Source organism: Beauveria bassiana (genome assembly GCF_000280675.1).
Source record: "Beauveria bassiana ARSEF 2860 unplaced genomic scaffold BBA_S00018, whole genome shotgun sequence".
Lineage (NCBI taxonomy): Eukaryota > Fungi > Ascomycota > Sordariomycetes > Hypocreales > Cordycipitaceae > Beauveria > Beauveria bassiana.
In genome coordinates, this window is record NW_007930853.1 from 539,573 (window position 1) to 552,772 (window position 13,200).

General features: G+C 52.1%; 2 protein-coding genes across 2 annotated transcripts; one reads left to right on the forward strand and one right to left on the reverse strand.

Moving 5' to 3' along the window:
• Window positions 1–108: 108 nt before the first annotated feature.
• Window positions 109–2,033, forward strand: BBA_06383 (structure-specific recognition protein; the record flags this gene model as incomplete). Its single annotated transcript, XM_008601480.1, has 4 exons — window positions 109–119; window positions 252–965; window positions 1,018–1,389; window positions 1,439–2,033. 4 exons carry the CDS (start codon window positions 109–111, stop codon window positions 2,031–2,033), a joined length of 1,692 nt encoding a protein of 563 aa, XP_008599702.1.
• A 955-nt stretch (window positions 2,034–2,988) lies between these two features.
• On the reverse strand, window positions 2,989–5,433 carry BBA_06384 (uncharacterized protein; the record flags this gene model as incomplete). Its single annotated transcript, XM_008601481.1, has 1 exon — window positions 2,989–5,433. One exon carries the CDS (start codon window positions 5,431–5,433, stop codon window positions 2,989–2,991), a length of 2,445 nt encoding a protein of 814 aa, XP_008599703.1.
• Window positions 5,434–13,200: the final 7,767 nt, after the last annotated feature.

Sequence of the window (13,200 nt, forward strand, 5' to 3'; positions counted from 1 at the left end):
GCATCCAAGCTTCTCTTTCTCTCGCATTGCGCGCTCCCACCTAGTAGATTGCGGCGTGAAGGAAGTTTGAACTACCAAATTCATCCGGATCACAAAAATTCGCCCAAGATGACTGCCATGTGAGTCTGCGCAAAGTCTTGCCCTCTGCAATATCGTTGCGCCCGCCGCTTCATGGACAATTCCACGCCGTGAGGCAGGGCATCGGATGATGATTTGCTTTACACAGACACTAAACACTATTATACAAACAGTGAGAGCTTCGATAATATCTATCTCGATCTCTCCAAGGAGAGCGGCCGATGCCGATTTGCAGAGACTGGCTTTGGCTGGAAGCCAAACGGCGGTGGTGATACCTTTACGCTCGATCATAACAACATTAGCAGCGCGCAATGGAGCAAGGTCGCCAAGGGCTACGAGGTTCGAATTCTGCAGCGCAATTCGGGCATCATCCAGCTCGACGGCTTTCAGCAAGAGGACTACGATCGCCTGAGCAAGGTCTTCAAGAACTGGTATAGCACCGCCCTCGAGAGCAAGGAGCACGCCCTGCGTGGCTGGAATTGGGGCAAGACCGAGTTTTCCAAGGCCGAACTCATTTTCAACGTGCAGAATCGCCCTGCGTTCGAGCTTCCCTATGCCGAGATTGGCAACACCAACCTGGCTGGTCGCAACGAAGTCGCCGTGGAAATGTCGCTGCCTCAGGATGGCAACGACACCGCGACGGCCAACGGAAAGGGCAAAAAAGCCGCGGCCGGTAGAGACCAGCTCGTCGAGATGCGGTTCTACGTCCCCGGTACCTCCAAGAAGGAGGTCGATGGCGAGAACGGCGAGGGCAGCGACCAGGAGCAAGAGCCCGAAAAGAATGCTGCCACGCTCTTCTACGAAACGCTGATGGAAAAGGCAGAGATTGGTGAAATGGCTGGCGATACTATCGCCACTTTTCTGGATGTTCTGCATCTTACTCCCAGGTACGTGACGAGACTACCTCTCTGGTGAATGGGCTGGTCTGACTAGAAACAGAGGCCGTTTCGATATCGACATGTATGAAGCATCGTTTCGACTGCGTGGTAAAACGTACGACTACAAGATTCAATACGACGCCATCAAGAAATTCATGGTTCTCCCCAAGCCCGACGAGATGCACTGCATGTTGTGTATCGGTCTTGACCCGCCTCTTCGTCAGGGACAAACGAGATACCCTTTTGTGGTTATGCAGTTCAAGAAGGACGAAGAAGTCATCATCGACCTCAGCCTCGATGAGGCCACGCTGGAGAGCAAGTACAAGGACAAGCTTGATGCCCATTACGAGGAGCCTCTGCACCACGTCGTGGCCAAGATTTTCCGTGGTCTTGCAAACAAGAAGATTTCATCGCCTGCCAAAGACTTCATCACGTATGTAGCAATGACCCTTTCTCATTGTGCTAATTCTAACCCCTCGCAGTCACCGCAGCCAGTACGGCATCAAGTGCTCCATCAAAGCGAGCGAAGGTTTTCTGTACTGCCTAGAAAAGGCATTTATGTTCGTGCCCAAGCCGGCGACGTACATTGCCTACGAGCAGACGCAGTCCATTACCTTTTCGCGCGTGGGGGGAGCCGTCTCCACGCTCTCGACCTTTGACATTACCGTCGCCATGAAGGGCGGCGCGGGCTCGTCGCAATTCAGCAACATTAACCGTGAAGACTTGAAAGCGCTCGAGACGTTTTTCAAGCTCAAGGGATTGCGCGTCAAGAACGAAATTGAAGAGGACGCCAACCTGCGCGCCGCCGCCCTGCGCGACCAAGACTTGGACGACTCGGACGACGAGGTGGTCAAGGGTGCCGCCGCCGACCGCGGATCCGCGGACGAGGACGAGGAGAGCGTGGACGAGGACTTTCACGCCGATACAGAGAGCGATATTAGTGATCCCGAGGCGAGCGGGGAGAGCGATGCCGGCTCGGGCAGCGACGCGGGCGAGAGCGACGTGGATGACGAGGACATGGACGATAATGAGGATGAAGATGAGCAGCCCAAGAAGAAGAAGAAGAAGACTGGCTAGATGCTGCCCATTGACTCGGACAGGGTGTGCAAAACATTCGGTGCCCATCGACTTTTACATGGAGTGCGACAACGGCCGGCTGTACCATAAGGACCGAGAGACGCGGTTGTTGTCGCCATGGGAAAAAGAAGCAGGTGCTGAGAGCGAGGAACGTGGCGTTATGGGAAAATGGGACTTTTTTTTTTGGTCATTTTGTATTGTATGGTGCTTTGACAAAAGTCGAACGAACCCTTTTACCAAGTTTTATCTTTAATGGCTTGCAAAATAGCATTGCATCACTGGATTGATTACCTTGACTCAGCATTGCTGTGGCGCCAACGTCTAGGAAGATGACAAGCCCCCCCTCGGAGCGGTTTGAGTATACATGCACAAGAATTGCGAATCAGAATCATTTTTTTCTTTTTTGAAAATGTATCATTTCCATGTACGAGACAAACACACGATAATGTTTCCGTCCACATCAGTAGATATATACCCGATATCCCCCGGTCCTTTTCTGCGCTGTTTCCTCTTCCCTTGCCTATATATATATAAATAAAAAGTTCATGATGATGATGATGATGATGATGATAATGATCATGTACGCCTCTGTAACGACCGTGATGATGCATACGTGATAGAAAAAAAAAAACAGAAAAAACAAGAGGCGGGCTGCTCTGCAATCGATGCAGAGGAGCGTCCGCATGTGGTGCAAGAGGTCGCAAATGTCTAACTGCTTTTTATCCCAATTTTCCGTCAAGCAAAAGAAAAAGAGAAAAGAAAGACCCCATTGCTTGTAACGCCAAGATGAAAAAAAAAAAAGAACAAAAGAGGATGTGTGTGAAAAAGTACAAGAGGCTTTCGTAGCGAGTGTGCTGCCAACATGGCGATGCTTTTGTAAGAGTTGGCCCGTGGGGACTTGTTGTGTATGTGCAAAATATTCATATGTATATATGTAATGGAACCAAGTTTGCCTTTAGATTTTATCACCGTGCGTGCGAATATTGCTGCGCGGGAACAAGGCATACTGGCCAATCGGCGGCGCCTGGCCCAGACTCGATGTCCGGGCGCGGGGCCGGCGCGGCTTGGGTAGCTGCTGGGCGTCAATGGGCGCGACGCTGTTGCGGAGGATAGACTCGCTCGCGTGGCTCTTGTGCATGGTCCGCCGATTCGGGGGCGAGACGGCAAGGACAAGCTCGGGCACGACGTCCTCGGAAGCAGGCGGCATCGTCGACGTTTCGTTTTGGTCCGCGGCGGGCTCGTGGGTCTCGGCCGGGGTAGATGCCGCCGCTATGGCGGGCACCGGCTCGACTTCGTCAACCCAGGACATGCCGAGCTTGTTGAGCGACGAGGTGCTCGCGGTGTGCCGCGTAAAGGTGGTCCAGCTCGAGTTGGTCGATGCGTGGCGCTCGCCGACTGAGTCGGTGCTTGATGTGTAGTTGCTGGCCATGGTGGCCGTGCTAGAGCGCTGCAATGACGAGGGCTGGAGGCCATGGTACGCTGTCGAGGGCTCGGCTTGGTAGTCCTGCGGGATGAGGAGCGACGGCGAGAATTGGTACTCGCGCGAGTCGTGAAGGCGGAGCGGGACGGCGAGCTCGGTGCACTTGTAGCTGAGCTGCAGTGGCGCGTCGGTCGCGTCGGCCGAGAGTGGCGTGATGGCTTCGTGACCTAGTACAGCCGAAGATTGGCTGGCGGGACTTAGCTCCGGCACCTCGAAACCAGACGCGGAGGGCAGCATACCGGGATAACGTTGGGCGGGTGCCTTGGCCAGCGTCTCTTCTAGGGCCGAGTAGCTCTGGGCGGCGGCCAACACCCTGCCGCCGGGGGCAAAGTCCATCGAGGGACGCTCCCATTGGTAGTCGCAGTCGGCCTCGGCCTCGTGCTCGTAGCAATAGTCAATGTCTTCTTCCCAGCTTGCGCGGCCCAGCGGGGGGCTGAGATAGAGGGACTCTTCCAACTCGGCCTTCATCTGCGCAGTCCATGCGCTCGTTTCGATGGGCTGCTTCTTCGTCGCTCCTGCGTCCTGATCCTCGGGGAGCATTGCCAACATGGGAACCGATCGACTGCCACGAAGCGACGCGTTGGTGCTGTTGTGGCTGGTGTGGGCACGGGAGGACCAACTCGTGTGACCGTCATCCTCCATGAGGTCGGGGAGCGGTGGCTCGAAGCTGGCAATGGTGGGACTGGCCAAGGGCCACGCTGGTTCCGGGGTGGCAGTTCGAGGTCGACTGAGAAGTCCCTCTTGGGATAATGCTGAGGAGTCAGCAAGCTCTGTAAATGCTACTCGAGTTGGTGTGGGCAGCTGCTCGACGGGGCTCGGCGGGCTGAATGGCTGGGGCCGCTGGAAGCCTGCGCTCTTGATGGGACGCTCAGCGAAATAGCAGGATTGCGTGTCAATTGAGGCGGGATAAAATGTCTGACGGCTGGAGATTCGAGGGGGGGGGAGAGGCGGAGATGAGGCTTCGGGCTCGATGGGGGATCTGGGAGGTCGTTGCGGTGGTTGGCGGTTGGTTGGAGCGGATGTTGGCGCGATGGGCAAGGGAAAGTCTGAGATCTTGCTAGATTTGATGAAACGGCGCATAGTCTGAAAGTTGCCAGTGTGTCGGGCAATGAGCCCAGGTCGTGGGGGAGGGATATCAGAAATATCTCCATGCTCGGCGACAGTCTCGGCCAAAACGTTGGTATAAGTGAAATCTGAAGCGCCTGTTGTGGCCCTGGGCCTGCTCTTGACCTCATTGGCGGCATCTTCTTGGGTCATGGCATCCTCTGCTGTGTCGCGGTTGGTGTGAAGGACATGCTGAAAGTTGAAGGGGCCGGAAATTTGCAGGCGCTTCTGAAGAGCTGCAGTCTCATCGCGAGATGGCTTTCGTCTTGCAAAGAGCTTTGGGAGGACGGCGTCCTTTAGTACGCTGCCCGAGTCGACGGGGCCATCTGCCGAATATAGAGAGCTGTCAGAAGAAGTGCTTTCCTGCTTGGACCTGCCACGCCGGTGGAAAAGATTTCTGGAAAACTGCTGGAATGCTTCGGAGGCGTCTTTAGATAGGTGGGTGCTCTCAATCGAGGTGAAGGATGAGCGACGGGCGCGGTCCATGATGTCCAATTGGTCGAGTATGCCGCCGGTAAAGGAGGTTATTGACGAGGAAGAGGAGCCGACTTTATGGCCCTGACCAAGAGGCAAGTTGGTATTATCCAATCTCTGCTCAGCATTCAAACGACGGAGGCTATCTGTAGATGGAGGACTGTTGACAGTAGGCAGGTATATATCGGCGAGGCCCGAACGAGTACCTGTGCTGTCAGAGGTGTGGCCGCGTCGGGAGGTAGCAGTTTTATCAACATTTTTCGCGGGCCTGTCCCTGAGCAGAGGCGCGGTTGGAGCAGTGTAGAGCCCCGTGAGGTAGGCCGGGGAGCCATTGGCCCACATTGTCACTCAGTGGAGGAGGATGGACAAGATAATCCTTGGCCCTGGTAGGTTTTTTGCTTGCAAGGTGACAAGGTCTGTCTGTCGGTGCGGGTCTGTATTCGTAAGGCACCTCGAGGGTTACTGTCGATACTCACTGAGGGTGGAGGAGAGTGAGCCCATCAAGAATGGGTTGAAACGAGCAAAAGAAGAAGCGGCAAGGAATGAATGGGGTGATCTGTACCGAGTATTGGTAGGGCTCTGAGTTGGGAGAGGAGGCAGCATGATATAAATTTTGCAACCAACGTTGGACTAACTAGAAAGACCTGGGCAAGATTGGCGCAATTTGCAGGCTGAGAGAGGCAAAGAGGGTAAAGCCATCAAGAGCAAACCTGGTGCGCCGTCGGCTCGATGGGGAAGGGGGTGTGGATGGATCATGGATGTACGTGGAGGAGGGGTTGAGGGAGTACAAAGTAAGGAAGCGCAACATCCTTGAAAATATCAAGAAAGGCGATTGGATGAGGGTTGGATGAGGGTTGGATGAGAGTTAGCAGTACTCGTAAACTTGCAGCAGGCTAGAAGATGCAACGCGCCGTGTCCGCGCTCGACAATGAAAAGGTCGTTGCATGCAGCATCTCGAGTCTCTTGGGCATAACTACGGTATATGTCTCGGAGCACGCTATGTTTTGACAGCCTTGATGACTTGCTTTGAGACGCGAACGACAACAGTTGGCAATGACTAATCAGGCAGGGGTTTTTTTTTCCCCCCAAGGCAGCTGGGGTTAGAACTGCGCCGCGAAGCTGGGACCCTTTCAAGCGGTGACGGCAACCTTCTAAAGAATTTTCTCATCTTTTTTTTTTTACTTCTTTTTCTTTCTTCTGGCGTCATGGGGGGGTTTGACACCATTATCAGTGAGACATGCACTGCGTCCCACAGCCATGGCTTTTTCTTCGAAGGAGGAAGGAAGGGGTGGTCTTCTGTGCCTGCCTGAACGGGCCACGGCAGCTCCCACCTTGCGGCAGTACCAGCCAAAAGAGTTCTGGCAGAGCTTTGAGAAGGGAAGCTAGGGCTTCGCAAGCTACAGCCCACACACCCACACAGCTAATCCGTAGTTAGACAGCTTTGGACACTCTGTGGACATGTCGCCAGCTGCGTCATGGAAGAGAGAGGGGGGGAGGCTTGCATATTACTTACCCAGTCACTAGTGTTAGTGAGCCAAGAACGGAAGCCCACAAGAGCTCGCTCCTGGGCTAGTTATTTTAGCCAGGCACCCAGGAACTGAGGAGGCTAGATAATAATTGGATGTTGTCGCGTGGTGGGCGGAGCATTTGCATAATTCGTATTGCGTTACGGATCCGTAGAGAGAAAGCACAGCACAAATCGCAGCACAAATCGCAGCAACCAGTCAAGTTGTACCGAGTAGCACGGAGTAGGGAGTACAGACTCTTTGTTGGTAGCACAACGTCGGCCGAGATGGACGGGCAGCATGCGCTTTGCGTGGAAGCCATGGAAACAACCCGAACCCGTGTGTGTTTTTGTGTTGCATCGTGTGTGCAAGCAGGCAGCAGCCCTGATGAACCTCATTGTGCTTCCCCAAGGACCTTCTGACGTTGTACCAATTGGAATCTTTTGATGCCGTCCCCCCCCCCTCCTCTGATGAGCACGAGCACTGTTTACAATTGCCGAACCTTTGTCGCAGCGCACCGCAGGCAGCGCAGGCAGCGCAGTTCGGTGCTCCCACGGCAAGGAGCCCATAATTCGCATCTTGAGTTGAGCGGTGCATTTTTCCTCTGGGCTTTTTGAGCTAAAATAAGGCGCAAAAGCTCGTGTGCTGTGCTGCCTGCGAACTTGAACAATAATTTTACCCACCAGTGGCAGCTTACGCCTCGCTCTCGACTAAATAAAGGGGTCTCCGCAGCCCACACCTAAAGAGACAGATAATACTGGTAGCTTTTGAGGCGGAGGGCGGCGTTTTTGGTGAAACGGGCAACGGGCACCAGCAAAAAGGATCCCACAGGTAAAAAAAGAAAAGGAGGAGCTCAGGGGTTAGCGCAAGACGGGATAGCTAAAGTTATCGCGAGCCGGCTCCATTCATTAGCTGAGGAGAGAGAGGGTGGGTAATAAAACGGAGAGACCGAGTTATACGTTTTTATTGTACTCGTCTTTGTAAATGAATTGTGAATGGCATAACTCTCGGGTCTTTCTCTATTATTATTATCATTATTGTTATTATTACTATTATTATTATGTACGGATATATTGATCATGTTTGCTGGCCGTTGCTCTCTAGTTATTTACGTGTCAAGACGACGGTGCCGAGCGGGCGCCGGATAGTGTTTGAGCCCATCCTTCTTCCCATGTGGCCCTTGTCTCGAGCTGCGTGACACAAAAGAATTGTATCGATCCGTCCTGATTGGCACTGCCCTCGGGCCCATGCGTAATGCATCAGTCCAGTATACTGATAGTTTGTTCATTGTGGTCGACGCCTTGGAATAGACGGCCCTCGCGTCTGTTGTCTATTTCCAGCCCAATGTGACGCACGGCATCCGACCGACATGCCGTGCCTCCCACTATCAACGTCCCATTGTGTTTGGTGCCTTGCAGGGGGATGCTACTAATAGTACGGCATCGCAGCCTGTACTTACAGTATCGTATTAGTACGTGTGTATAGGGAGGGGCCCCAGAGAGACGCAGTAATATCATCACCAGTAAGCAAGAGAAGAAGCTTTCCAGTAGCCTCACCTGTCGGCCAAAAAAAGCAACGTGTAACTGGCAAAGCTTGCCGCCCCCCTTGCAAGTGCTGACAGTACAATGTGCATGGTTCATATAAACATGGCTTATACAACTTGTTGGTGCGCGTCTCAAAGACTTGTGTGGGGGTAATAAACAAAGGCCAAGGAAAGCTCAACCGCAAGAATGTATAAGCTTATCGTGCGCTCCCAATGCCGGCGTGTTCATCATCATCATCGTTCCGGACCTCACTCGTCTGCGTAGACAAATTTCTTGTTTCTGGTGTCAAAAGATCGGCGGCACGTTCTTGTGCCTGCATGAATGATGCATTGTCTGTCATCATGCGACAGAGAAAAAAGGGCATGCAGCCTTTCTGGTCCGAGTTGCCTTTACGCCGCCAACTTTGAATCTTGCCGGTGGGACACCAGTGTTGATCAGCAATTTTCAAGTTTTATTCACCCGCGGCTCAGGTTTCCGATCATGTAATCACTAACTGATAAGAAGATGCATTTCATGTCAACGAGATTATCAAAGTCGGTGTACAAAACGGGTGCGATGCGGCAGCTTACATGCAATAATACATCTCACGCTAATAATAAGAATACGAGATTGGGACAGAGAATAGCAATTCCGGTTCTGCCGCACAACTACCCAACTATAGCACATTGACGAAGCAATGTACAATGTGCTTTGATATTGTCGTAGAATACGGATTCTCAGGTGAGGTTAATGCCACAGCCAACTTAAACCGCTTCGCGCCGTTCAGCCGTTCAGCCGCCTGCGGAGGCGCCCTGCGAACAGATCTCAATGGGCATTCTTTGCCCTGCAGGCTTGCTTACTTTGTATGCCCATCGCATCCCAACGGCCCCCATTTTCCCATCTTTTTAGCTTTCTTGTTGCTGGTCCCAAAGTCCATGCGCCCGCAGTAAAAGCCAAAAAGGAACAGACGTTCTGAACTTCTGATACAGCCGGACACGGAACATGGGCTCATGGCTCCTTGCTAGCGCCAACGCGCAGAGTCGGTTGGCTCCTTTCCCACTGCATTATGGAGAAGACCGGACGAGAAAATCTTTAGGCTTTCCCATGATCAGCAATGTGCAGGAAACTCGGCCTAACCAGTTCGCCATGATGGCGTTGCAGATCCGCGTTGGTTACTTCTTGTGTTATATGTGTCATTCTGGTTGATTAGTTGGGCGAGCCGATTGCGTAATGTATTTGCGCCCAAAGCAAAGCTCTGACCAAAAAGGCTACATTGCGACCCTTGTTAGATATAATACAAAAGTGGTAATTATTCAATCGATGCAATCTGCCTAAACTAGAATTTCCCGAACATGATGGCTTTGCCGCCTGCACTCTATACAAGAAGGGGGCATGCAGGCACAGAGTGTCGTCTCTACTCTTACCACTTGATCACCACTTGAAGCTTTTCATTCAGCGTCCCCATTGGCCTTTCTGGCAGTCTTGCGTTGCAGGCTGGCGCTGCATTCAGAGCTATTGCGAACCCCTCATGCCCCAGCAACCCGGTTGACCCCGACTTCTGAAACACGCACCTGGCGAGGCAGTTGTTGCATCCGTCCACGGGCCAAGCCCTGCACAGACAAACGTTTTTTTTTTTTTATAAATTCAGACGTGAGGTAGAGTGCTAGCTAGCTTGGCTAATCGAAGTATAGAACAAAAGACTTTTTGATCGAGAGATTATTGTTAGTTAAATTTTCTATTTTAAAGTTTTCCTCCATGTCGACTAGCTTGTCTCGCCTTGTCTCGCCAACAAATTCCCTCCGGTCCCCGTCTCGGGACGAGGCCTGGACTGCGGCGAGGTCTATGAGCAGGTCCTGAAACGCGCCTGTACGGATAGAATGCGGATAACCGAAAAGCAAGCACCGCGGTAGACGGAAATGCTTGGGGCAAACGAGCGCGTGGTTTTCGGCTGGCCCGTATTATCGTAGGCCTTTTCTTTCGCTGATTTTCTCAGTCCAAGAGGAGTACGGGCGACGCAGAAATCGCCGACAAAAGTTGCATGAAATGCGTCCATCGTTTCCCTCCACAGATTAGCGTCCACGGTTCCTTTTGAGAAGATGCTACTAACTAATTAACTATACTGGTAATACTCGGATAACCACCTCGCGAAACTTGCCCGAAATAGCGCATGGGCGGGCGCTCGCTTACCCTCTTCTCCCTCAGAGGAAAGGCTGAACAAGTTCAACGCATGTCTGGTTACCTTGCATGCTCCCTCGAGCCAAGATCTACGTAGTAAACGGTTTGAGAGATGGACGGTGACAGCAAGCCACGCGACGAGGGTACATGAACCCCAGTCTTCATGTACGTGTTATACGTCAGTAAGTGCAAGGCACAGCCTCGGCCTGCGAGAGATTACCAGGGTGCTTGTGATGACGCCTCGGGTGCGGCATGGCCGTGTTTCTTCATGGCTTGATTGGGTTACATGGCGACCAGCATGAAGCCACGCATCACTACTTGAAAAGGGCAACCTGAAAAGGATGCCGCTGCATATTCGGTTTCCTACTCCGCCTTTGCAGCGGCTGCAAGGTTGCATTTCAATGGTCTTTGCACTATACCCGCATCAGACGCGCGATCGGTGGACATGGATACCAGCTCTGTTTTTTCCGCCTACACAAGAGAAGAGCGCCACAAGGACCTTTTGCTCAAACACAAATTGCTCTTTTGTTTATGCTCTTCAGCAAGCCACAGAGCGCGTCAGCCTTGACCGACCTGGTACAAGCGCGTGTACGAGTGCGAAAGGGTGCGTTTTGCTTTCAACAGTGTATTCCTAGGCAGTCAATGCCGTGCTATTAATTATATGAGCTCATGTCTTACCGAGTACCTTTAGATTCATCATGGCTGGGCAATGACATGACTGATGAGCCCCGTCCACAACTTATTACTAGATTGCCCCCTTCCTGACATCGGGGGCCGTCCGCCTCTTGCGGAGCCGACTTGTCAATGCCCCCGTCGCACATGCTAGGCCCTTGTACTGGTGATCCTCGAGGCTTGTACCGGGCTTCATCATGGAACCTCCAAAACCAGTGGGCCGGCCCCGCGGTTGGTGGTGTTTTTTTTTTTTACCAGTACTCCGTATTATCAGTACGGATGTTCTCTCGCCAAAAGCCCATGTCCGGGCCAGGGGACCCGAAAAAAAAAAGAAGAAAAAAAACGGCGCATGTTCCTGTCTCGCGCGGACGACGGGATTGCTGCAAGACACAAAGGGGGCTTATTAGCACCAAGACAGGAATAGCTCGCTTGTTTGTGGGGGGTGGCGCTGCAAAAGAGCGGCAGGGGGGGACCTTTGAGAAGTGGTCCCTCACAAGGATAGAGAGAAGCTGTTCTGGATGCCAGCAGGGGGGCGAAGAACAAGGCCTTTTTACTCGTCAATGTCGTTTGTGCAAGTTGCTTTGTGGTGGTGCAAGAAACCCCTCAGCTTTGCGGCGGGATGGATGCACAACCTTTTCTCGCGTCTGGTGGCGTCGCTGCAATAATGATAACTAACAACACAGCCTTGATGTTCGTGGTCTGGAAGGGAAATTTTGTCAATCTTGCAGCTTTTCGGTCTCCCAAGAGAGTTACGCAAACAGCCTGTCGCTGCTCAACAGCCAACTTCACCTTGCTGCCAGTGTGACCTTTTTTTTTTTCGCGTTGTGTTTGACAAGACGTGGGGTTGTGATACGGCAAGCCTCGTACTAGTGAAGCAATATATTTCCACAGCCTGAAAACAATATCGCCATTCGCCCGCCCTACGGAACCTCGAGTGGTATCATGGCTTCTGGTGCATGTAGGTTCTACGGGGCAACTCGTTGCGCTGCGCGTCCCGACGATGTGGTCGTTCCACAGTAGCTTCTTCGTATGAGGTCCCTTCGCCCATACATGTACGTAGTACTGATATGTATGTTGCCAGTAATATTAGAGCTGATTACATTTGGTAATTCCTGCATGCGCGGAGCCCTAACTAATGCAGAAGTAGACCGAGAGAGTAAGACACGAGAGAGAGAGACAGAGAGAGACAGAGAGAGAGAGAGAGAGAGAAAGACAGATAAGTTCCGCAGCACATGTTTTTGATTGGACCTCGACGGGACATGACATGGCGCAACAACAGGAACAAAAGCCTCCCGAGAATTCGGGCGCAAACCTACACACGCCTGGTCGCGGGCCTTGTCCTGCAAGAAGCTTCTCTTTTGGACTCGACCTTTCCCCGCTTCATGTTGGTGGCGTTGTTTTCTACGGGAAGGGTAGGGTGTAGAAGGAGGGCGTGAGCGTAGGAAATATCATCAAATCTTCGACGAGCCCATGATTGGACATAAATACAAAAGGCGATTTTGTTGCTGTACGGCAATTTTTTTTTCCACATTCGAATTCAAGCAAAGCAAAAGTGTCAAATCGAGATTATTTGTTCATGCGTCGCGATTAAAAACGTCGCCGAGTTTCAAGCATCAAACTATGACATGGATTGATAATCTGACCATTCATGCCTCGGCAAGGGTCCGGGGGGCGGCTGGCACGCAACGTGATTCTAGTCCAGGATCCTGCAGTTGTGTCGAGCATCGCCATGGGTAGTGATTTGCCGGCACTTGACTTCCGCCGCTTTGACATGTTGACTGCCAGCATGGGCTTTCAAGCTCTTCTCATTTTTGTCACATTGTTGGGCAGATTTGCAATAATACCAGGCTTGAATCTGTCGGTCATGCCACTTCTTGGGGGAGCCGTAATTACCTTGGCACGATTGGTCTGGTCGTGTGAGTCAGGGGCTTTTTCAGAAATGCCGACTTCTTCTGACAGGGTCCATCGAATAAGAATATTTATACTATTATTAAAGGCAATGACGAGTGAATAATTTGAAGAATCATCATGCGTCTAGGATGGCCGGATGTCAACAAAGAGCAATGCTAAAGTCGGCAGAGATGCCGGATTGGTCGAAAACGAGAGCTCCCTCTTCAAGAATGTGGAATTCATAATAAACAGAAATGACCAGTCTAATTTGGTGATTCTCTTCCGAGGATGAGTATACAATCCGCCGTCTTTCATTATAATATCTTATATTCCAATATAACGCC